The sequence below is a fragment of the Oncorhynchus mykiss genome, chromosome 11 (assembly GCF_057628025.1).
Source record: "Oncorhynchus mykiss isolate SJ-2025 chromosome 11, ASM5762802v1, whole genome shotgun sequence".
Lineage (NCBI taxonomy): Eukaryota > Metazoa > Chordata > Actinopteri > Salmoniformes > Salmonidae > Oncorhynchus > Oncorhynchus mykiss.
The window spans coordinates 60,522,168-60,548,078 of record NC_143032.1 but is presented as its reverse complement, the minus strand read 5'-3'; the positions used below and the strand labels follow the sequence as shown (position 1 = coordinate 60,548,078).

At 42.6% G+C, this 25,911-nt stretch overlaps 1 protein-coding gene across 21 annotated transcripts in view; it reads left to right on the top strand.

Annotated features, from left to right (window-relative positions):
* The window catches only part of clip1a (CAP-GLY domain containing linker protein 1a), a 57,153-nt gene that overhangs the window by 19,963 nt on the left and 11,279 nt on the right, over positions 1–25,911 (top strand). For 5 of the 21 annotated variants that reach the window (XM_036935909.2, XM_036935908.2, XM_036935907.2 and 2 more), the window contains 17 exons: positions 850–974; positions 1,164–1,380; positions 1,547–1,744; positions 2,120–2,211; positions 2,463–2,523; positions 5,493–5,597; positions 6,929–7,837; positions 8,095–8,211; positions 8,537–8,594; positions 9,359–9,515; positions 9,800–9,965; positions 10,187–10,402; positions 14,647–17,310; positions 17,927–18,064; positions 18,634–18,740; positions 20,874–20,994; positions 21,132–21,184. In XM_036935909.2, the coding sequence (XP_036791804.2) occupies positions 850–974; positions 1,164–1,380; positions 1,547–1,744; positions 2,120–2,211; positions 2,463–2,523; positions 5,493–5,597; positions 6,929–7,837; positions 8,095–8,211; positions 8,537–8,594; positions 9,359–9,515; positions 9,800–9,965; positions 10,187–10,402; positions 14,647–17,310; positions 17,927–18,064; positions 18,634–18,740; positions 20,874–20,994; positions 21,132–21,184 (5,504 nt within the window). Of the gene's footprint in view, positions 1–849; positions 975–1,163; positions 1,381–1,546; positions 1,745–2,119; positions 2,212–2,462; positions 2,524–3,873; positions 3,963–5,492; positions 5,598–6,928; positions 7,838–8,094; positions 8,212–8,536; positions 8,595–9,358; positions 9,516–9,799; positions 9,966–10,186; positions 10,403–14,646; positions 17,311–17,926; positions 18,065–18,633; positions 18,741–20,873; positions 20,995–21,131; positions 21,185–25,911 lie in introns of all 21 variants that reach the window. The other 16 variants (XM_090190686.1, XM_090190685.1, XM_036935910.2 and 13 more) reach the window with 6 other exon arrangements.

Below are 25,911 nucleotides of genomic sequence, written 5' to 3'. Positions count from 1 at the left end.
CAGCATTGCAGCTGCAATGAATGAGTATAGCAAAGTCTTCCGATGAGCTTGGGTTATTATTAGTGGCTTGTGGCTTTTTTAATATCGATGAATATTTAACAGTCTCTGGTCATAGGAGTAACCATATGAATTTGTGCATGAGGCAGAAATAATGCAGTGCGACTTGTTTCACCATCAGCTGGAAGACTGTCCCCTTTTCTCAGCAAATGGAGAGAAAACGGTGGGACGGTGAGTTGGTTGAGAGGCAGCCTCACCACTGCTCCTTCCCTCCCCTCAGACTGACCATCCGTCCCCCAAAAATAATAACGCAAATGATTATGCTCACTTAGCTGTGCCTCACAAGTAATACAACAAATGATCTATTACCAAATCATTTCTAAATGGTCTGAGAAGGACAACATTGGCAGGGTAATTCAAGCATATCCAATATGCAGCGATAATTTATTGGGCCTTTAGCCTACTGCACAAACCTAATTGTTACAGAACTGTTTTTAATAGGTTAATGTTGCATAGGCTTACGTTTAGCCATGTTTAAAACATCTGAGCGGTAGATCTCGGCTTGCATTTTGACTTAGAAAGTGATCACTGCTTTAGAGCATTGTAAAAGGAATCGCTGACGATACATTTATCAGCCCCGTGATGTTGACAGGTTGCATGTATTGATTATTATGATGATTATTATTATTATGAACTGTTGCCTTGGTAGTCTTATCTCATGCCAAGCTAGTTACCCTCTAGGTGCTTTGAGATTCTTTCAGTAATGAAAGCGCTCTATAATAGAAAATCGAATAATAAAAAAATATATTTTTTTAGGCTTTTCTGAACTCTTTCTTTGCACATTCTCTGCAGGTTGGTGGCACAAAAGCTGGTGTGGTTCGCTTTCTTGGTGAAACAGACTTTGCCAAGGGAGAGTGGTGTGGTGTGGAACTGGATGAGCCCCTGGGAAAGAACGATGGGGCAGTGGCAGGAACCAGGTAATCAGACCAGAGAGGATTATCACACAGGCTTGAGAAACATGTTACTCTGGCAACCAGTTTGTTTAAAAGAGAGTTAAGTACCGGCAAGTCTTATGGGTGTTATTTGTATATAAGACTTTTTTTTTCTGCGGGGGGGGCGCAGTGACATCTGTTTTTTTCTTATCCACTTAATTTGTATTTCCTCAGATACTTTCAATGCCTACCCAAGTATGGCCTGTTTGCCCCAGTCCACAAGGTCACGCGTATTGGCTTCCCCTCTACCACGCCGGCCAAGGCAAAGACCATGGTGCGGAAGTTGGTGGCCACGCCCTCGGGCCTGAAGCGCAGCCCCAGCGCCTCTTCCATCAGCTCCATGAGCTCTGTGGCCTCCTCCGTCAGTGCCAAGCCCAGCCGCACAGGCCTGGTGAGGCGCACACACACTCATAAGTGCATCCACATTCACAACTGCAGAGCAACAAGATGTCTGTTCTTTCATTGGTCTTGTCTTTTGTTGTCCTGAGTAGAACTCCCACCCCCCCATTAACCAGTCTAAACACTCTTCTACCTACCCCCCCACCCCACCACCACAGCTGACAGAAACGTCATCACGGTACTCGAGAAAGATCTCTGGCACCACAGCAGTTCAGGAGGTGCTGAAGGAGAAGCAGCAGCACATTGAGCAGCTGATGGCGGAGCGTGACATGGAGAGGGCAGAGGTGGCCAAGGCAACCACCCATGTGGGCGAGGTGGAGCAGGAACTGACCCTGCTGAGAGAGGACCAGGAGCAGGTCAATACACACTGAGTTCCTCCTCATGGTTTACACACACACAAGCATTCGCCCTCAGGATTATTTACACACACATTTCCCCACAGATAAGTCCCAGGACGTTACAGTTTTGGAACTTGTACTCTCATCTGCAGAAGTGTGTTATGTCATACATGACCATGACCAACCTTGGGTAATGGTTTGGGAAAACACCTCGCTGTACCTCACTCATGTCACAAAAACCTCTGCACTGCCATCTGCTGGCAATGAGATAGCACTTGTTTTTATAGCCAACTCCCAGATGCATAGCGGCCTTCCATAACATTGTTTTGTCATGAGTGTCTCAACTTATATTCATGATCTGTTTTAATGAATGCATATTCATGTGTTGTGAAGATGGAGGCCAAGATGGACCAATTACGCACCCTGGTGGAGGCTGCTGACAAGGAGAAGGTTGAGCTGCTCAATCAGCTGGAGGAGGAGAAGCGGTGAGGCTTCAGAGGGGTGTGGGGTGAAGGGAGTCCAGGGGGTATGGGGTCTAACTATATGGGTATAACTATGTTCTGATGGTATGTTATCAGTACAGTATCACAGGAGGAAAATGGGGAGGGAGGGGGGGGGGGGCATTATGTAGGTCAGATTGAAACCCTGTTTCAAACCCTTGATCCATGATTCCTTTTTCAGACCTCTTATGTTCAATGTTCCTGAACTATAATCTGAAGTGTGCTCTGTGTGATAGGAAAGTGGAGGACCTCCAGTTCCGCGTGGAGGAAGCTTGCATTACCAAAGGAGACCTGGAGGTAAACACACACACACTTCTACACAAACTCAAAAATATGAATACAGTTTTCCTTTCTAATGCTATGGAGCATCTTTGATCTCAAGTTAAAATCGCCCCTAACTGACTGGAATTAATCCATTTGATGCTGAGGTGTATCAGAAATCCACCAACACTGCATCTCATCAGGACTGCCGTTGAAACTCCTTGTCTTGTGAAACAGACATTTTGAGTTAAAAGCATCCTGTTCTGATGAGTGCAGACTAGAGTCCACCTCTGGAATTAACATCCCTGGTCCCGATCCCTGAGATTAAAGTGGTAGGGTGTTCGTTAGATTCTAACATAGTCAATTAATAAATCTTATTGAAGGTCCCTATTTGGCTACTCTGTGTACATTCCATCAACAGTTTGGCCACCGGCTTGTGATTTTAAGTTGGCAAGTGAGTGATTGGTGTCCTTGTCAGTGACATGTCCTTAATCTAGTATGCCAAGGACTGAGCATGAATATTCTCTTCAGTCTGTCTAATCAATCAATCAATCAAATTTATTTTATATAGCCCTTCGTACATCAGCTGATATCTCAAAGTGCTGTACAGAAACCCAGCCTAAAACCCCAAACAGCAAGCAATGCAGGTGAAGAAGCACCAGAGATCTGTCCTGCCCAGTGCCCACAGTCCTATTAGGTTTGTTGCATGGCATGATCGATGCCATCTCACTCGAGACTGAAATCTCATTCTTTATCGTGTGACAGTAAGGTCCTCCATGGAACAGAGCTGTCAGAATCAGACCTGACTGAACCTGGCTCTGATGTTCTTTTAGTGTCCATGAAGTCATGCTTTTGTAGAGGATCAGCCTGAGCACGGCACTGTGCAGACTCGCTGATCTACAAATAACTAAACTATTATCCATGTATTGTCATTCTTCCAAATATGCGCAGTGCCTTGATTAGACCGATCTTCACAAACCTGGAGGTCTTCCTCATTTCATGACTATGTAGCATGTGGATATTAACACAGCTTGAATGTTCCCAACTTGTTTTTGGAACACTGTTTGCTTGAAATAAACACACGAGCCTAGGATCATTTTAGGAATTAGTTGTTTTTTATTTCTTTCCTGCTTCCCTCTTGCTAAGAAATGTCGTTGGCACATCAGACTGTAAGGTTTGCACACTGTTCTTCACCATCGCTCTAGTGCTATTTGATGGGAATGTGGAAATGTGGGCTATTTCTTGGAGAACAACTTACTTTTTCTGCCTCTCCCTTGGTTAACCATATCTTTGTTTATGGAGCAGAGACTGGGAAGCAGGTGGACCCGGGGCTGTTTAATATGTACACGTCTGATCAAAGGATTTGTGTCATTATTTATCCCACAGTGCAACTCCAATCAGGGGACCATCCCAATTACCCTGATGGCGTCCCACATCAAATGTTGTCTTTAAAAATGAGTGCTACAGGGTTAGAAGTAATACCCCTTTTTTATCTTCCTTTGATTGCATACTAACTTTCTGTGTACTACTTACTGCAGAAATATATATTATTCACATGCATGCAGCTTTTAAAAAACAACAACAAACCAAATCAACACAGCAAATGTTTTCTGTTGATTTCAAGCAATTGACGGTGTACTAATGTTGTCTTGTAACTGCTTCAGTCAGTGACGTTACTGCTTCTTTTTCTTCTCCTCTTGTTCATGTTGGCCCAGTGCTAAGCATGGAACCACTGGAGATGCTCCCCTCCACCATCTCACAGCCTAGTCACGGTCTTGACCAACCACTGGAGATGCATCTCACAGCCTAGTCACGGTCTTGACCAACCACTGGAGATGCATCTCACAGCCTAGTCACGGTCTTGACCAACCACTGGAGATGCATCTCACAGCCTAGTCACGGTCTTGACCAACCACTGGAGATGCATCTCACAGCCTAGTCACGGTCTTGACCAACCACTGGAGATGCATCTCACAGCCTAGTCACGGTCTTGAGCTCCAACCTTCCCATTGCCATCTGTTGAAATTGGAAGTAAATGTTCTGCACTTGGTAGCAATTCAATTAATTGCATTTTAATGTAAAAATTAATGAATCGGTCCGAGGGGTGAACTAGGATTTATTTTTTTATACGTTCTGCCCCATTCTACAGTTAAATTATGATTTATTTTTTTATATGTTCTGCCCCATTCTACAGTTAAATTATGATTTATTTTTTTATACGTTCTGTCCCATTCTACAGTTAAATTATTATTTTTTTATACGTTCTGCCCCAGTCTACAGTTAAATTATGATTTATTTTTTTATATGTTCTGCCCCATTCTACAGTTAAATTATGATTTATTTTTTTACTGATTTGTCTGTTCGAAGTAGTTTCTTTATGAATGTACATGGTTTCTGATATTGTTTTATCTGCTGATCAGTGATCTTATACTCACTAAACAAATGGGCGTGATCACAGAAGAGAGAGAGCACAGTGTTGCTGTTACAACCTGCCACGGCATTGCCGTTTCATGTAAATAGTTAAGTTTCATTTCCCTTTCCTGTTCACATGAATGTGCATAAAGGACCTCAAAATCATAGAGTAAAGCAGGAGATGGTGGGGGGGGGGCACAAACATGCCAACAGTGCTTTCTCTTTTTATGTGCAGTCACGTCCATTTCGATTTGCGCTCATTTGCTGGCTCACTTACTCAGTTGTTCACACATACTTCTATGCATTCCTTCCTAGTCTTTCCCTTTGGTTGTTCACCAGGTCATTCTGCATGGATTCCTCTAATCACAACCAACAACTACACATCCATAAACATTGCACATCTCCCCTGCTGCTTCTATCATATCCTCTTATCACCACCTCCAGCTACATCCCCAATGCTCACCTGTGGTTGGCATGGGATCTGCATGGGGTACCCTTCCTTCCTCTCCCTCCCTCTTCCTCTGTCTGCGTTGGGCTGGCATGTGATGGTGGCACTGGTTTTGTTCTCTTCCTCTCCCCTTCTTTACTAACAGACGCAGACCAAACTGGAGCATGCCCACATTAAGGAGCTTGAACAGAGCCTGCTCTTTGAAAAGACCAAAGCTGAGAAACTCCAGAGAGAGTTAGAAGACACTAGGGTAATGGATCTTGCTCTGCACAGTGGTGCGTTTGGAAAGAGGGGTGGAGTGTGGATGGTACCAGGGGTAATGTTGCAACTCTTGGGAGGGTGTACAATGGGTTACAGAGGATCTCCAAATACCTGTTGCACTTGCTTCCATATTTTGTTTTTCTGACCACTTCTGCCATAGAGGCTTGTGGATGGAAAGTCGGTATTTAACTGCATTTGAATATCTCTAAGCAAACATTGAATGGTGTAGTTGACTAATCTTTTTACTTGAAATTAAGAATATTATCTCTTGGCCTCAGCTGTAAGTTCATTCTCTTCCCATTTTGTCAAACATGAAACATTCCTGTATCTTACCAGAACAGGAATCTTAAGCACATGGCTGCTGTCACTCAAAACAAATATTCAGGCTTTAAATCCCCCCTCCCCCCCAAAAAAAAGAACTTATAGTTGTACTTATAGTTTTCCTAAACATCAATCCTGTTGATCCTGATTTGTCATTTTCTGGGTAAAACCTAGACTTAGACTTCGGCCATGTCAGGGCCACACTACATATAGGAAGGATCATTAGGGTTCTCCATCGTGGGGTTATTCACTTGCCTCTTTCTCCATGTTTTCCTCTGCCCACTGTCTCCACAGCTTTTGTGGTGCAACATGGTAGCCAGACAGCACCCCTATACCCAACCGTTGCTCCCAGTTGTCCTTTGTCCCCCCCAATTCTACCAGCCCCAATTGTCCTGCCCATCTGGGAACCCCCGCCTCTTGCAAGTCTATTTCCTGCTCCCACCCCTTAACAATTCTTATATGCGTCTGTCAGGGGTTTCACAGCCAGTGATGGAGTATTAAACTGCCATCCTCAAGGGCAATAGTCTCTGCTGGTTTAGTTTTTTCCCCTGGTTCTTAATTAATCATTTGACGTCATTAGTTGGGGGAGAGAGTCTTAACTATCAAGTTTCTCTGCCCTAAATTGACCCCTGATATAAACGTAAGGATGAAAACCAGTAGAAGCTGTAGCATTTGGGGACAGTAGTTCAATACACAATAATTATGTGTGATGACTGATATGGTTCCAGCTTATATCCACTAGAGGGCGGTGTAGGACTTCAAATGTAGGCATTTTATGCTAATGTGGGTCTGCGCTGTTACTTTCATTGCGCTACTGCAACTATGAAGGACATCTGTTTGTAATGACTTTCTTAGAAAAATATTGACCCATGTAAACCTGTCTGATGACAAGGGGCTTCAACAGCTACCCTCTTGTCCTGCCAGTACACACACAATCACAATGTTTCCATAGGTTGAAGAACATGCTTTTGTTTGAGCCAGAGTTGTGCCGTCCCATAGGTGGCCACGGTGTCAGAGAAGTCCCGCATCATGGAACTGGAGAGGGACTTGGTGCTGAGGACCAGGGAGGTGGCTGACCTGCGGCTGCGTCTGGAGGTCCAGCAAAGCTCAGAGGGCTCAGACTCCACCATCTCCCCTCTCTTGGAAGAGGTGAGCTCTCTGAGGGCTCAGCTGGCCTCTCAAGAAGACCAGCAACAGGTTGAGCTGGTAGGGCTGAAGGAGATGCTGGCAGCGGAGGAGAAGGCCCACAGTGAGGCAGTGTCTCAGTTCCAAGTCTCATCCACCAAGGTCTCAACAGACAACGAGCAGTTGAAGCTGCGCCTCAGTCAGAACGAGAAGGAGAATGCAGACGTCATAGAGCTGTGGCGCTGCAAGCTGGACTCTGCCATCGCCTCACACCAGCAGGCCACGGAGGAGCTGAAGGTGTCCTTCAGTAAAGGGGCCGGTTCCCAGACGACAGAGCTGGTGGAGACCAAGAGTGCCCTGGAGAGGCTGAAGGTGGAGCACAAGCAGGCACTGGAGGAGGCGGGAGCCAGGTTTGAGGCAGAGGCTGCAGCCCGGGCACGGGAAACAGGGGAGCTCAACAAACAGCTGCTGGTCATGTCGGAGGAGAAAGAGTGGCTGGAGGAGAGCCTGCGGTCCAGTGTGGAGAGTGCTGAGGAGCAGCACCTGGTGGAGATGGAGGACGTGCTGGGCAAACTGCACACTGCTGAGCTGAAGGTAAACGAGCTGGAGGAGCATGAAGCTAAGCTTGTCCAGCAGACCCAGGACCGTGCCAAGGAGGTCCAGGAGCAGGTGGCAGCTATGGAGGTCCTGCAGTCCCAGGCAGGCCAAGGTAACCAAGCTCTCCAGAACCTGAGGACCCAGCTGGAGGAGGCCCAGAGCCAAGCTCGCTCACAGGGCAACAGGGTAGGTCCATACCCACGCTATACTACCATTGTCCATGACCATATTCAGTTTCTATTTTGTGAGTTTTCCAGAAAAATAAGTGTGAAACACACCTGTGGTATTTGATGTTGTATTGATTTATCCCTACCTTCAAAGCAATTTGCTTTTGTTTCATTTGACTCATTATTAGCTTTTCCTTCATTTTGTCACTCCTCATTTTTCCCCCCTTCAAAATGTTCTCCATGTCCATGGTGTCATGCCCTGGCCTGTGGCTGTAGGTCAGTGAGTTGAACTCTGAGCTGGAGGGTAAGCAGCAGGAGCTCCTCTCCTTGCAGCAGAGCCTGACCTCTGTGCTGCAAGACAAGGTCTCCTTGGAGCAAGAGCTGGGCAACCTGGTGAGTACTAGGGCTTATGACTGGTGTTGTGGTGCCAGGGGTTGGGAATGGGTGGACTTGCATGACTGTAGGGCTCAAGGTAAGCTCAGGTAAGGAAGAGCATAGCATTGAAATTCTAGCTTTTTGTTTTCATGGGAATGATAAAACGTATCTACCCTCTATTACACACTTACGATACCATCAAAGATATAATCCTTAAATACAAATGTTGGTTAAATAACTTGTGTAGAACATTATTAGTTGTCAATCATTTTGAGGTTTGTCATGGAAAACTCTTGACTTAAGCATGCACAAATGTATTCATCAAAGTTTTTTATTTCCTCAGAAACAAAAACTGTCAGAAAGCACAGACAATCAGGCTAAGTCAACACAAACTATGCAAGGTAAATGGATGTACTTTTTTCATGTATCAACGTTACAGGATGTTTGACCTGTAACAACGTTAGTCTTTGTTTTCTTATTACTTGGGTTACGTGGGTTTTTATCTGCAAGACATTTTACCAGAAAGAAAATGCTGACTTCAAGCTAATCTAATGATTAGCAATTATGTGGTTTTGTGCAAATAATTCATTATTTTGGTCCACATGGCCAAGCAGTAGACAGTATATTAGTGCATGTAGTTGTCTTGCTTAGTGCTAAGAACTTGAATGATGCAAGCTGATAGTGTCGGTCTAAATTCCCTCATTCTCTGTCAGAGTTGCTTTAGAAGCTTATCAACAAACAAAAGAGCAGTGCACATCCCACTCAGAGGCTCTTAGAAGCCAACGTGGAGGTCAGAACACTGGCCAGCACTACCCTTCAGTACACACAGCTCAATATGACCATTCTCCCTACGTACATTCAGTAATGTAACTTTGCAACCTACACCAGGGGTTTCCAAACCTGCTTGTTTTTGTTGTCTTGAGTTTCTGCCCGATAAACCAGGTTGTGATTACTGAATCAATGTGTGAATCAAAAGGGCAACCGCAACCTGTTTTGAGAAAGTTATCCCTGACCAACACCACAAAATATCACCAATGTTTTACTAAAATAATCACTATAGAGAGTCTGAGGTAGTCATTATGTTTATATTGTGTAACAAATTGGCTGTGTACATGTGGATTAAGGCTTGTTACCCATGACTGAATTATGTTTTCCTCTCACTCAGGGCTGGAGAGGAAGCTAAAGGCTGGAGAGGAGAGGCTTGATCAGCTCGCAAACGAAAAGGCCAAGCTCCAAAGTGACATCTCAGACATGATGAAGTCATCAGGCGACAGTTCAGCACAGCTTACCAAAATGAATGAAGACATCACTCAGAAAAAAAGGTACACAATGAAATGTCACAAACAAAGGTGTTCTCAAACATATTAAAGTAGTTTAATGGCTTACTGTCATCTGAGAAGTCCACAATCCGGTTTCCTCCAGTGCCAATATTTAATGAGAGCATGACAACAATGCACAAAACCTGTCCATCACCCTGGTTTATCAGTTCTTCAGTTTCAGTCTAAAACTGTTTGAATCTGTCCTCTACAATGAAGCCACAGTTTGTGTGAATGCCACTGGTCCATTTGGTCAGAGATTGATCTCCCCCTCCTTCCCCTTTTACCAGGAGTCTGGAAGAGTTACAGACCCAACTCGCAGAGGAGAAGGAGCGGGCTGCATGTTCTGAGGAGCAACAACAGCAGGAAGTTGCCCAGAAGGAGCAGGAGCTGAAGGCTGCCAGAGACGAGCATCAGGGCCAGCTAAGCAACCTGCAGGGGAAAATCACACAACTGGTGAGTGAAAACCCAGAGATGGCTTTGAGATGTTGATGATTGGGATAAAGTAGATGATTAGATGTGAAGAGAAGAGGTTTGTTGTAAAACTGCCTACATTCTTCAGTAATAGACGTTTTACTGTCTCTAACCCAAACACTGAAATAATCTACCGCTGTCCCCCTACCAAACAGCAAATGATTGATGTTAGTTACTGTCTCCTTCATTTTATGTGTGTGTAGGAGAAGAGTTTGCAGCAGTGTGAGGCCCAGGCCAAGGATCTTCAGACCTCCCAGCAGAAGGCCCTATCTGAGGCCTCAGAGCACCATGCCAAGCAGCTCCAGGAGCTGCAGGGTCAGGCTGAGAAGACCAAGCAGGAGCTGAGTGTCTCCAGGAAGAAGGCCCAGGAGCTGGAGAGGCTGGTGACTGAGCTGCAGCCTTACAAAGAGAAGGCTCAGGTGAGCACCCACCATATCATTATCAGGACCACCATGTTTTATGTTCTCAGGAGGAGCTGCCTTTTTGTACAAAAAATCTTGCTGCTTTGCGTTAGCTTTCTTTAGGTTGACTGAAGTATTAAGTGAGAACATTTTTCCAGTATAGTCCTATCCACTTTCTGTAAGAGATGTCAGTAGCACCTTATTTTACAGTACCAGAAATGACCTGGTTATTATTATGTCATTACCATTTGACTGTTGTTTCCAAGTCAAATGAAGTGTTGCCTGAAATGGTCTATGGTCAGGTTTGATATTCACTTGATGCTAATTAGACCACCTCACTTCTAATGTCTGGGTAGTAATCATACTGTAGGAAGGAGGAAGGAAGGTAAGAAGTAGCTGAAGTCCGTATTACTTTAATGAAAGGTTGACTGTTAGAACAATTATGGCATATCACAGTGACCTCGTTCTTTGATTTCATTAAAACAAATTTAATCACAAAAACACACTAAGCCCAAGATTCATGTTAGCGTTTTATCTGCTCATATTGTTGCTTTTTGATAATAACTATTTATGCAAGCCCATTGCACCATGTCATATATCATATGTGTTGTCACATATGCACCATCTACATTTCAGCATTGACTGTGTGGGTATGTTGTGGTGTGGTTTTAGGGCCTACTTTGAAAGCAGAGGCACACTTTTATATTTATTTATTTATTTATATATATATATTTATATATATATAGACACACACACACACAGTGCCTTGCAAAAGTATTCGGCCCCCTTGAACTTTGCGACCTTTTGCCACATTTCAGGCTTCAAACATAAAGATATAAAACTGTATTTTTTTGTGAAGAATCAACAACAAGTGGGACACAATCATGAAGTGGAACGACATTTATTGGATATTTCAAACTTTTTTAACAAATCAAAAACTGAAAAATTGGGCGTGCAAAATTATTCAGCCCCCTTAAGTTAATACTTTGTAGCGCCACCTTTTGCTGCGATTACAGCTGTAAGTCGCTTGGGGTATGTCTATCAGTTTTGCACATCGAGAGACTGACATTTTGTCCCATTCCTCCTTGCAAAACAGCTCGAGCTCAGTGAGGTTGGATGGAGAGCATTTGTGAACAGCAGTTTTCAGTTCTTTCCACAGATTCTCGATTGGATTCAGGTCTGGACTTTGACTTGGCCATTCTAACACCTGGATATGTTTATTTTTGAACCATTCCATTGTAGATTTTGCTTTATGTTTTGGATCATTGTCTTGTTGGAAGACAAATCTCCATCCCAGTCTCAGGTCTTTTGCAGACTCCATCAGGTTTTCTTCCAGAATGGTCCTGTATTTGGCTCCATCCATCTTCCCATCAATTTTAACCATCTTCCCTGTCCCTGCTGAAGAAAAGCAGGCCCAAACCATGATGCTACCACCACCATGTTTGACAGTGGGGATGGTGTGTTCAGCTGTGTTGCTTTTACGCCAAACATAACGTTTTGCATTGTTGCCAAAAAGTTCAATTTTGGTTTCATCTGACCAGAGCACCTTCTTCCACATGTTTGGTGTGTCTCCCAGGTGGCTTGTGGCAAACTTTAAACAACACTTTTATGGATATCTTTAAGAAATGGCTTTCTTCTTGCCACTCTTCCATAAAGGCCAGATTTGTGCAATATACGACTGATTGTTGTCCTATGGACAGAGTCTCCCACCTCAGCTGTAGATCTCTGCAGTTCATCCAGAGTGATCATGGGCCTCTTGGCTGCATCTCTGATCAGTATTCTCCTTGTATGAGCTGAAAGTTTAGAGGGATGGCCAGGTCTTGGTAGATTTGCAGTGGTCTGATACTCCTTCCATTTCAATATTATCGCATGCACAGTGCTCCTTGGGATGTTTAAAGCTTGGGAAATATTTTTGTATCCAAATCCGGCTTTAAACTTCTTCACAACAGTATCTCGGACCTGCCTGGTGTGTTCCTTGTTCTTCATGATGCTCTCTGCGCTTTTAACGGACCTCTGAGACTATCACAGTGCAGGTGCATTTATACGGAGACTTGATTACACACAGGTGGATTGTATTTATCATCATTAGTAATTTAGGTCAACATTGGATCATTCAGAGATCCTCACTGAACTTGTGAAGAGAGTTTGCTGCACTGAAAGTAAAGGGGCTGAATAATTTTGCACGCCCAATTTTTCAGTTTTTGATTTGTTAAAAAAGTTTGAAATATCCAATAAATATTGTTCCACTTCATGATTGTGTCCCACTTGTTGTTGATTCTTCACAAAAAAATACAGTTTTATATCTTTATGTTTGAATCCTGAAATGTGGCAAAAGGTCGCAAAGTTCAAGGGGGCCGAATACTTTCGCAAGGCACTGTGTGTGTGTATATATATATATATATATATATATATATATATATATATATATATATATATATATGATGACATTTTAATTCATGCTTCAATAATCTTGATTAAGTGGATGTAGTAACCACATAATTGTTAGTGGTTTAATTAGTGTCGTTTCGTGATGAGTAGCCGGTATGTAAAGTGTAGGGCTTCAGTCTGTGCTCACCATTTATGGGTTGTTCCACAATTTCAATCCCTTTTTGGTAGCGTAACTTGTTGTAAAAAAGCTTTTTCCTCATGATACCATCTATTTTGTGATGTGCTCCAGTCCCTCCGGCAGCAAAGTACATGATGCTGCCACCCCCTTGCTTCACGGTTGGGATGGTGTTCTTCGGCTTGCAAGCCTCCCCCCTTTTCCTCCAAACATAACGATGGTCATTATGGCTAAACAGTTCTATTTTTGTTTCATCAGACCAGAGGACATTTCTCCAAAAAGTACGATCTTTGTCCCCATGTGCAGTTGCAAACCATAGTCCAGCTTTTTTATGGTGGTTTTGGAGCAGTGGCTTCTTCCTTGCTGATCGGCCTTTCAGGTTATGTCATATAGGACTCGTTTTACTGTGGATATAGATACTTTTGTACCTGTTTCCTCCAGCATCTTCACAAGGTCCTTTGCTGTTGTTCTGGGATTGATTTGCACTTTTCGCACCAAAGTACGTTAATATCTAGGAGACAGAACGCGTCTCCTTCCTGAACGGTATGACGGCTGCGAGGTCCCATGGTGTTTATACTTACATACTATTGTTTGTACAGATGAACGTGGTACCTTCAGGCATTTGGTAATTGCTCCCAAGGATGAACCAGACTTGTGGAGATCTACAATTTGTTTTTTGAGGCCTTGGCTGATTTCTTTTAATTTTCCCATGATGTCAAGCAAAGAGGCACTGAGTTTGAAGGTAGGCCTTGAAATACATCCACAGGTACACCTCCAATTAACTCAAATGAAGTCAATTAGCCTATCAGAAGCTTCTAAAGCCGTGACATCATTTTCTGGAATTTTCCAAGCTGTTTAAAAGGCACAGTCAACTTAGTGTATGTAAACTTCTGACCCACTGGAATTGTGATACAGTGAAATAATCTGTCTGTAAACAATTGTTGAAAAAATTACTTGTGTCATGCACAAAGTAGATGTCCTAACCGACTTGCCAAAACTATAGTTTGTTAACAAGACATTTGTGGAGTGGTTGAAAAACAAGTTTTAATGACTCCAACCTAAGTGTATGTAAACTTCTGATTTCAACTGTATATATATATATTTTTGCCTGTGGATAACACGGTTGACGTGTTATGCTCGACACACTCAGTTTTACACCACAAAACAACAGAAAATTGCCAAAAAGTGTAGAACGAGCTCGTCTGCTTTTGAACTAGTTTGACCATATTAAACGAGTTCTGTTCACGTCATGGCTTTTTAAAATGCAATATTGGTGCACAATTTCTACTTAATGTCAAAGGGATACAAAAGGGCAGAATTTCGTGGCACAACCATTATAAGACAATTAAAACAGGGTTGTCTACTTGTAAAAACATATTCTCAATGGAAAGTTATTCAATTACGCACACACTCCACCACACCTGGTGCACACTGATTGAAAACCTGAATCATTAGAACCCACTTAGAAGGCACACACACACCTACATACACATCATAAGCACTCCATTGGTGTACCTCTGTTTTCAAAGTTCTCAACTTTTCATGGTGTCAGCTTTGTTTCTTTTTCTCCCAACTGTCTTTTATGCTTGCACCAGCTTAACTTTTCCAATTGCATTTTATAACTTTTGTAATAAAATGCTTGACTTGTTTTGTTTTCCCTTTATATGCCCATTTTTTTCTTTCAACCTTTTTCCCTCAGTTTCTTTCTGGTGAGCTCGACTACTCCGGGCAGCATATTGAGAGATTGTCCACAGACCTGGAGAAGCAAATCTCAGTGCTGGCGCACATGTCTAAGGAAAGCTCAGATCTCAAAGCTCAGGAAGGAAGTCTCAAAAATCAACTCTCTGAACTCGAGGCCAAGCTCTCAGCCTCGGAGGCTAGTCACCAGGAGCTCTCAGGTAAGACTGAAGAACTTCTGACACTGAGGGACAAGCTCACAAAAGAGCAGGAGGAACTTTGGACCACCAACCGGAAGGTAGATGGAGAGAATGCCTCACTATCCAGAGAGGTGGAGAAGCTTAGAGTTGCTGTTGAGGAGGCACAGGCCAATAACAAATCCCTCAGTCAATCTGAAGCGGAGCGTCAGTCCCAAATTGAGGAGCTTCAAAAGACAAATGCAGAGAAGCATGAGGTCCTTTTGAAGTACCAACAGGAGATCCTGCAGCAGGAAACTAAGAGGAAGCAGCTAGCAGAGGTCTATGAGAAGACCTGTGAGGAGAGGAACGAGCTCCAGCAAAGCAGGGAGAAGCTGACCTCTGAGAAGGATAGCCTTTTGTTGGAGAGGGATGCAGCCAGAAATGCTAAGAAATCCCTTGATGCAAAGAATGTGGAGTTGCAGGCAAGGTGTCGGTCTTTAAGCTTGGAAAAAGAAGACTTCTGTCTGAAAAACACTCAGCTACAGGCACAGACAGAGACCTTGGGCAAAGATAAAGTGGAGATGTTTACTCAAATGAATGCTGCCATTTTTGACAAAGAGGCCCTCCAAGCCTTGAATGCAGAGCTTCAAAATCAGCTGAATGTCACTAAGAAGGATCTTGAGAAGTCTGTCCGTGACAAGGTTGAGCTACATGCTTCAAAAATGAGCCTGGCCAAAATGCTGGACCAGTCCAAGACCAGCAGTGAGGTTACCGACTCTGAGAGGCTTCACCTCCTGCAGGAGAAAGAGGACCTGCTTGCTACCCAGCGAAAGGTGTGTTCTGAGAAAGATGAACTTATCAAGGAGAGAGAAGAGTTAAAGGAGAAGCTCAGACTTTCTACAGAGGAAGTGGCAACCTCTAAGGAGAAAGTTAAAGAGCTGTTGTCATCTTTTGGCAAGGAGAAGGAAGCACTTTGTCTCCAGAATGCAGAGACTGAGAAGGCGCTACACTCCATACGCAAAGAGAAGATGGCTATAGAATTAACACTGGAAAAGCAGAACATGGAGAGTGACTGTTGGGTACATGAAAAGGAAGAGCTGGAAGAAAAGCACACACAGGAGATCTCTGAAAAGTGTACTCTAACAAAAGAGCGTGACAAGCTAGCAGGTGAGATCTGCAGTATGAAGGACCAGTTGGACAGCTCCACTAAGGCCAATGATGACCTGAAGCAAGCCAATTCTAACCTCACGTCCTTGCTGGAGGAATTAAAACAGAAGATAGAAAAGGTGGAGACTGAGGGAGCTTCCTTGAAAAAAGAAAAGGTTGATCTACAGGCACAGCTTCAGAAGCTTTGCTCAGAGCGGGAGGCCCTTGAAAAAAGCAAAACTGAACTTGCAGAGGAGCATCATGAACTAAAAGGCAACTCTGAGCAGATGCGTTTGGAACTCATTCAGCAGAACGATACCCTAACAAAAAAGCAGGATCTCCTGCTTTCGCAGCAGACGGAGCTTAACAAGAGCCTGCAGAAGGACAAAGAGGATTTGCTTCTGCAGGTCCAGGAGTTCAAAGGTCAAACAGAATCACTTTCAAAGGCAAAAATGCTTCTTGAATTGCAGCAGCAGACTGAAGCAAGTGACCGAAGTAAACTGTCCTCTGCAAAGGATGACCTCTCCAGAGAGAGAGAGGACTTACAGACACAGTTGTTCACTCTGACACAGGAGAAGATTACTCTCCTGCAGTCTGAATCCAGCCTGAAGGCAGAGGTTGCCTCTGTTTGTGTTGAAAGAGACACAATGGCCTCTGAGAGAAATAGTTTGCGTAGTGATTTAGGGCAACTTAAGACGACCCACACTGGATTGTTAGGTGAGAGACAGGGTCTGCTTGAGGAGAATGTCCAGATGCAAGTCAAAGTGCAGGACCTCACTCAACAATCTGTCACCAGAGAGAAGGCCATGGATGAGTTGTCTGCCAACCTTAAGGATATTGGAGTGGAGAGAAAAGCCTTTGCTGGGGAGATTGAGAACTTAAAGGCACAGCTGAAGGAGAGGGACCAGGAAAAGGGTGACTTGGCTGGAGACCAAATATGCCTGTCTGCCAAGCTGGAGAAGCTTGTCAACGAGGTCTCCTCCCTGGCTAAGGAGAAGGTAGACCTCCTAGCTATACAGTCCCGCCTGGAGCAAGACCTTTCCTCCCTCCACAGCAGCCAAGAGAGTAGGGATGGGGAACACTCAAGGCTCATGGGGGAGGTAGAGAAGCTGCAAGTTACCCAGACACAGCTTGAAGCAGATGCCCAGGCCCTACGTGCTGAGAAGTCAGTGATGGAGGGACAGCACAAAGCCTCTGTGGAGGAGGCATCTGTGTCTACCAAGGTCAGAGAAGAAATGGCCACCAACCTGGAAGACCTGAAGGTCCAGAAGGATGCCTTGCTCAAGGAGAGGGACAAAGCCACCCAGCAGGTCACCCAGCTTGAGGCTCAACTAAAAAATGCTATTTCCAAGCAGCTTGAGGTACTCCATTACTAACAAACCCCGTAACTAACCCTCACGTTGAGCTGGCTGTGGTCATGTTTCAACCTCACTGCATGCTACTCCGGTCTTCTATTTAACTTAATTTTTGTTTAATCTCCTTTACTAACTGCTCTCTTGCTTCTAGTCCATTGCGAACAGTTTATTTATGAAATGTAAATTCCTTTGGGCTTAGAACGTGATTTGAGAAGTTCCTTGGTTGGGGTAGATGGTTACATCTCCGCTCCCTTAGAATTTGGTTTGAAAATAGTTATTAGTAAGTAGTAGTAGATGTGGGCATTACAATGATTCCTGAGGATTACACTAATTGCATAGGAGAAACAATCATTGTAACCCCCTAGAGCTTCAAAATCCGGTTTGGAATGATTTGGATGACTGACATGCAAAGCATGCAAATTAACTCTGCATAATATGAGAAAATGGAGTGATCCTTTAGGGATCCTCTGGTTAGAGTTGATTTGGGCTGTGTAAAATAAGGCTCCATCAAATGATATCTCAGGACATAGGGGTTCACCTCAACCAACCCCTATCCAAGTAAGTTACAGGTATTTCATTATATATGTCTGGTTGACATGCCCCCCTCTCCCTCACTACCTAGGCAGCGGAGTCCTCAGGGAAGACTGCTGAGGTCGTGGAGTTGCTGACACAAGAGAAGGGCCTTCTGCAGCAGGAGAAGATTGAGGCCCAGTCTCTGCTGGAGGAGTTCAGGAGTGCCAAGCAGGAGATGACCAATCAGGTATATGGAGAATGTAATGCCTCTGTTGGGGTATACTATAGTGGTTGAGCATCATGGATTTTCAATAAGGTATGGAGATTGTTGAAATTGTATGGGTGAGGAATGATGGCTTTGTCACTGTCATATAGGGCTATCACTAAGGACTTTGGAAGGGGCTCCTTGTAAACTTAACAGAAGTTTGGTTTCGGGGTGTAATGGTTGCAAACCACTTTTATAAGTTATTATTCACAGTATAATACAGTGATACATGTAAACAGAATTTTTGCCACAGGTGCTGGCATGCTCACACTCCAAGATCCACGTTAAACAGGATTTTTCAGCCCCATAATTATTTTTTATTTAATCATTTCAACTTGTACTTTTTTTGTGTGTGTTAATTTCATTGCCCAACATAAAATAAGCAATTGCATCAATCCTTTTATGTACTCATACTGGCACAAGTAAAGTTCACTAGGGACTGAAAGCTATAGTGAGAAAAATGCTCTCAACTTGAACTTTCACAACATTCAAACAATCTGTATTATATACCGTACATTAGAAGTGATCTATGTTTTTTTGTTAATGCACAGCTGGATTCCTTGAAGCAACAGAATTCCAAATACAAAAAGGAGCTCAACCTTTCTAAAGAGCAACTCAGCTCAGAGAACCAGAAAATCAGCGGCCTGTGCCAGGAGATGTGAGTATACTGTGTGGTGTGTGTGTGTGTTTGTCTTCAGAAAGTATTCTTACCCCTTGATTTTTCCACATTACACATTTTGTTGTGTTACTGCCTGAATTAAAAATATTAAACTGATTTACACACAATACCTCATAATGACAGTGACATTTTTTTTAAAAATTGTAGCAATTTTATTGAAAATGAAATAAAGAAATATCGCATTTACATAGGTATTCACATCCCTGAGTCAATCATTTGTAGAAGCACCGTTCGTGGCAATTACAGCATTAGGTTGGCTTGTGCATAGCTGATACAGACATACCCATCTGGATTTGTGGATTTTCTTCCTTGCTGATTTTCTCAAGCGCTTAAATTAGATGGGGAGTCTTTCCACAGATTTTCAGTGTGATTCAAGTCTGGGCTTTGGCTGGGCCACTCAAAGGCTTTCATATTCTTGTTCCGAATTACAAACTTTGTCCCATGACCAACTTTTTAAACCTGCTGTCGTGCCTTCTTCACGACTGTGCGTGTGTGTTTGGACCATTCATTGTTTCCTCTATCCTTACTAGTCTCCCAGTCCCCATCACTGAAAAGCATCCCCATTTCATGATGCTGCCACCACCATGCGTCATGGTAAGGATGGTGTTAGATGGGTGATGAGCTGTGCCTGGTTTTCTCCAGACATAAAGCTTTGCATTCAGGCCAACGGGTTACGTTTTTGTGTTTATTATGGATCCCCATGCAGCAGCTACACTTCCTGGGATCCAGCAACATATGACAGATAAATAAATACATACATACATACATACATACATACATACAGTGGGGCAAAAAAGTATTTAGTCAGCCACCAATTGTGCAAGTTCTCCCACTTAAAAAGATGAGAGGCCTGTAATTTTCATCATAGGTACACTTCAACTATGACAGACAAAATTTGAAAAAATTATCCAGAAAATCATGTCTACTTGTGTGTGTCTTATCTGATTCTACTGCATGCGTCAGTCCCCCATGTAGCCATGGCTCTATGTAGTACAATGCGCCTCCCAATAGTCTGTTCTTGACTTGGGGATTGTGACGAGACCCTTGGTGGCATGTCTTGTGGGGTATGCATGGGTGTGCTAGTAGTATAAACAGACACCTCGGTGCATTTAGCATGTTAACACTTCTAACAAAAACAAGTAATGATGAAGTCAATCTCTCCTCCACTTTGAGCCATGAGAGATTTACATTCATATTGTTAATGTTAGCTCTCCTTGTACGTTTAAGGGCCAGCCGTGCGGCCCTGTTCAAATGAATTTACCACAAATGGACTCCAAGCTGTAGAAACATCTCAAGGATGATCAATGAAAACAGAATGCAACTGAGCTCAATTTCGAGTCTTATCGCAAAGGGTCTGAATACTTATGTAAATAAGTTATTTCACAAAACCTGTTTTCGCTTAGTCATTATGTGCGTAGATTTGATGAGGGCAAAAAAAACATACATACATACATACATACATACATACATACATACATACATACATACATACATTTAGGATAAGGCTAACTTAACAAAATGTGGAAAAAGTGAAGGGGTCTGAATACTTTCGGAATACACTATGTATGAAGACCACAGCAGCCCAGATAATTTTCTTACTAGCCCTACCTTCCATTTGTCATCAATGGAATATCCCTGTTGAATATTTTCTCAATGTTGTTAGTCAGATGGGCCTTGACAGTCAGCTGTGTATCTATCTGGCAGGTCCTGGCTCAGTGCCAACATCTGACAGCGGGGTTGGGGCAGAGGGGGTACTATCGCGGTAATTAACCCTTGATGCAGGGAGCAGTTAAATGCAGTTGATCGCTAGGATAATTATTGAACCTGTCTTGATTTATTTATTTTTCTCAATAGATTTACTTAAAAGAAATGCAAACTTGCTTTCTTTACTCCATGCTTTTAATTGTCCTCGCTCTGACATTCTTATTCTGAGTGAAAATACATTACACACACGCACACACTGGGTATGAGTTATAGCTCATTGCTCTCAACAGTTTTCAGACTTTAAATATTCAGACATTGAAGTGTCAGACATTGTCTTCATACCCTACCTCAATTCCCAAATATCTGAGATAAGAATTATTATTGAATTATTATAATGTGTGTGTTTAGTGATAAGCTGAAGCAAGCTACCTCTGTGAAGTCCCAGTCCCTGGTGGCCTTACAGGAGGAGAACAACAAGCTGACCAAGGAGCTTGGCAGCAGCAAGAAGGAGACCAGTGGCCAGCAGAAGGTACCACCACTGGACTGCTGATGTGTTAGCTCCTCCCTCAAACTGCCTCTAGATTTTAAGAATGTAACATTTACATTGAATTACTACAACTTTCCAACCAAGCAATTCATCCTATAATGTATGTTCTTTTTTCTTAGCTGGAAGCTCAGCAGTCCAAGCTCAATAAACAGTTGCAAGAAATGAAGCAAAGGTGAGAAACTGTGTAGAAACATGGTGTATGTAGCTAGCCTTGTCTATAATGCTGTTTTAATTTCCATCCAACTCAAGTGTCTGAAAATTGTTTGCCGTTTCTAGTCGAAAATAGACACTCCCAACAGTTCTGCAATTAACTTCTTGGTGACGGGGGCAGTATTGAGTAGCTTGGATGAATAAGGTGCCCAGAGTAAACTGCCTGCTAATCTGTCCCAGATGCTAATATATGCATATTATTAGTAGTATTGGATAGAAAACAAAATCCAACCAGGAAGTGGGAAATCTGAGGTTTGTAGTTTTTCAACTCTTTGCCATTCCAATATACAGTGTAAATGGGGTCATATTGCACTTCCTAAGGCTTCCACTAGATGTCAACAGTCTTTAGAACTTTGTTTGAGGCTTCTGCTATTAAGGGGAGAGAATGAGGGGATTGAGCCAGGTGTCTGGCAGAGTGCCACAGGCTCGTGACTTGCAGTCACGAGAGTTAGCTCTCGTTCCATTGCTTTTCTACAGACAGGAATTCTCCGGTTGGAACATTATTGAAGATTTATGATAAAAACATCCTAAAGATTGATTCTATACTTAGTTTGACAAGTTTCTACGAGCTGCAACGGAACATTCTGGACTTTTTGTCCGACGTTCGGCTGGACCTGAACGCGCGTTTGGATTTGTTCATTGAACGCGCGTTTGGATTTGTTCACCAAACGCCCTAACAAAAGAAGCTATTTGGACATAAATTATGAACTTTATCGAACAAATCAAACATTTATTGTGGAACTGGGATTCCTGGGAGTGCATTCTGATGAAGATCATCAAAGGTAAGTGAATATTTATAATGCTATTTCTGACTAATGTTGACTACACAATATGGTGGATATCTTTTTGGCTGCTTTGTTGTCTGAACGCTGTACTCAGATTATTGCATGATTTGCTTTTTCTGTAAAGTTATTTTGAAATCTGACACAGCGGTTGCGTTAAAGAGAAGTTTCTCTAATTCCATGTATAACACTTGTATTTTCATCAACATTTATGATGATTATTTCTGTAAATTGATGTGGCTCTCTGCAAAATCACTGCATGTTTTTGAACTACTGGATGTAACGTGCCCAATGTATACTGAGATGTTTTTATATCAATATGAACTTTAGCGAACAAAACATGCATGTATTGTGTAACATGAAGTCCTATGAGTGTCATCTGATGAAGATCATCAAAGGTTAGTGATTCATTTTATCTCTATTTGTGCTCTTTGGCTGGAAAAATGGCTGTGACTTGGTGGTGACCTAACATAATCGTTTGATGCTTTCGCTGTAAAGCGTTTTTGAAATCAGACACTGGCTCGGTTAACGAGAATTTTATCTTTTAAAATGGTGTAAAATACTTGTATGTTTGAGGAATTTTGATTGAGCTTTTTGTTGTTTTGAATTTGGTGCCCTGCACTTTCAATGGCTGTTGGCAAGGTGGGGCGCTACCGTCCCACATATCCCAGAGAGGTTCATCATGGATGTTTGTATCACTTTTCCGTTCATCAACGTGGCATGTCATGTTTGTGCTCTGTCTACACTGTCTGCTAACATCCTCTTTTGCCTTTTTTTAACACATTAATTAAAAATGAAAAGCTGAAATGTCTTGGGTCAATAAGTATTCAACCCCTTTGTTATGGTGTGCCTAAATATATTAAGGATGAAAAAAATGCTTACGTTGCATGGACTCACACTTGTGTGCAATATTAGTGTTTACATGATTTTGGAACGTCTACTTTGTCGCTGTACCCCACACATACAGTTTATCTGTAAGGTCGAGCAGTGAATTTCAAACAAAAGATTCAACCACATAGACCAGGGAGGTATTCGAATGCCTCGCAAAGAAGGGTACATATGGGTAAAACAAATTTAAAGCATATATTGAATATCACTTTGAGCATGCTGAAGTTACTAATTACACTTTGGGTGTATTGAATCACCATCCAATCACTACAAAGATACAGGCGTCCTTCCTAACTCAGTTGCCGGAGTGGAAGGAAACCGCTCAGGGATTTCACCATGTCATCGGACTTTAAAACCATTCGTTTCTAATGGCTGTGATGGGAGGTAACTGAGGATGGCTCAACAACATTGTGAACATAAATGACAGAGTAAAAAGGAAGCCTGTACACAATAAAAAGGCGCTGAAGTAATACTACAAAAAATGTGTCAAAGCCATTAACTTGTGCTGAATACGTTTTATGTTCGAGGCAAATTTAATACAACACATTACTTAGTACCACTCTCCATATTTTCAATCATAGTGATGGCTGCATGTAATTGCTAAGGACTAAATGTTCAGGATAAAAAAGAAACGGAATGGAGCGAAGCACAGAGATCTTAGAGGAAAACCTGGTTGTCTGCTTTCCACCACTGGGAGATTAATTCACCTTTCAGCAGAACAATAACTTAAAACACAAGACCAAATATAGACTGGAGTTGCTTACCAAGAAGACAGTGAATGTTCCTGCGTGGCCAAGTTAGATTTTCAAGCAGATTTAAGTTAACTATGGCAAGATCTGAAAATCGTTGTCTAGCAATGATCAACAACCAATTTGACAAATCTTGAAGAATTTTGAGAAGAAGAATGGGCAAATGTTGCACAATCCAGGTGTGGAAAACTATTAGAGACTTTCCCAGAAAGACTCACAGCTGTAATCTCTCCCAAAGGTGATTCTAACATGTTTTGACTCTGTTACCATAGAGAGGTTTCTGTTCAATGAGTAATCCCTCTAATTCACTTGCTTTTTGTCATCACAGTATGTTTACAGTGCCTTCAAATTATTTATACCCCTTGACTTATTCCACATTTTGTTGATTGAGACTGAATTCAGAATGGATTAAATGTTTGTTTTTTCACAAGTGTATTGAAAATGAAGAATATTAATTGACAAGTATTCACACCCCCGCATATTTTCAATGGGATTCATGTCTGGGCTTTGGCTGGGCCACTCAACGACTTTCACATTCTTGTTCTGAAGCCATTCCAGCATTGCTTTGGCTGTATGCGTGGGGTCATTGTCCTGTTGGAATGTAAATCTTTGTTTTCACTCTGAAGCAGGTTCTCATCAACGATTTTCCTGTATTTGTCTCCATTCATTGTTCCCTCTATCCTTACTGGTCTCCCAGTTCATGCCACTGAAAAGTATCCATATAGCATGATACTGCTACGGGTGATGAACTGTGCCTGGTTTTCTCCAGACATACCGATTTCCATTCAGGCCAAAGAGTTAGTTTTGTCTCATCAGACCACAGAATCTTGTGCCTTATGCTCTGAATCTTTCACGTGCCTTTTTGCAAACTCCAGGCGCTCTGTCGTGTGCCTTTCTCTCAGGAGTGTCTTCTGTCTGGCCACTCTCCCATAATGCCCAGATTGGTGAAGTGCTGCAGTCTGTTGTCCTTCTGGCAGGTTCTCCCATCTCAGCCAAGGATCTCTGTAGTTCTGGTGGTCATTGGGTTCTTGGTCACCTCCCTGACCAAGGTCATTCTTGCCCATTTGTTCAGTTTGGTCAGACAACCAGCTCTAGGCAGAGTCTGGGTAGTTCCATATTGTTCCAATTTCCCAATGATGGAAACGACTGTTCTCTTGGAAACATTCAACACTCAGTTGTTTTATACCCTTTCCCAGATATACAGTGCATTCGGAAAGTATTTAGACCCCTTGACTTTTTCCACATTTTCGTACGTTAAAGCCTTATTCTAAAATGGATGAATTCGTTTTTCCCCTCATCAATCTACATACAACAAAAACAGGATTTTAGAAATGTTAGCTGATTTATTCAAATAAATGTCACATTCACATAAGTATTCAGACATTTTACTCAGTACTTTGTTCAAGCATCTTTGTCAGCGATTACAGCTTAGTCAGTCTTCTTGGGTAGGACGCTACAAGCTTGGCACACCTGTATTTGGGGAGTTTCTCCCATTTCTTCTCTGCAGATACTCTCAAGCTCTGTCAGGTTTGATGGGGAGCATTCATTTTCCCCTCGATCCTGACTAGTATCTCAGTCCCTGCCGCTGAAAAACATCCCCAAAGCATGTGGCTGCCACCACCGTGCTTCACTGTAGGGATGGTACCAGGTTTCCTCCAGACGTGAAGCTTGGCTTTCAGGCCAAAGAGTTCGATCTTGGTTTCATCAGACCAGAAAATCTTGTTTCTCATGGTCTGAGAGTCGTTTAGGTGCCTTTTGGCAGAATTCAAGGGGGTAGCTTTTTACAATTTTTATCCATTTTGAATAAGATTAACATAGCGATGTGGGAAAAGTGGAGGGGTCTGAATGCATTCCCGAATGCACTGTATGCCTCATCACAAATCTCTCAGATCTACTGACAGTTCCTCGGACTTCAGGGTATAGTTTCTGCTCTGACATGCACTGTCAACTTATATAGACAGGTGTGTTTCTTTCTAAATCATGTCGAAACAATTGAATTGGCCGCAAGTAGACTAATCAAGTTGTAGTGACATCTCGATGATGATCAAAGGAAATTATATGCACCTGAGCTAATTTTTTAGTATCCTGGGCAATGGGTGTGAATACTTATGTCAATGAGATTTTCTATTTCTTTTTCAATACATTTGCTAAAATTTCTTTAAAGAATCACTGTCATTATGAGGAATTGTGAGTAGATGGGTGAGAAAATAATCAATTTTGAGTTCAGGCTGTAACAACAAAATGTGGAGTAAGTCAAGGGGTATGAAGAC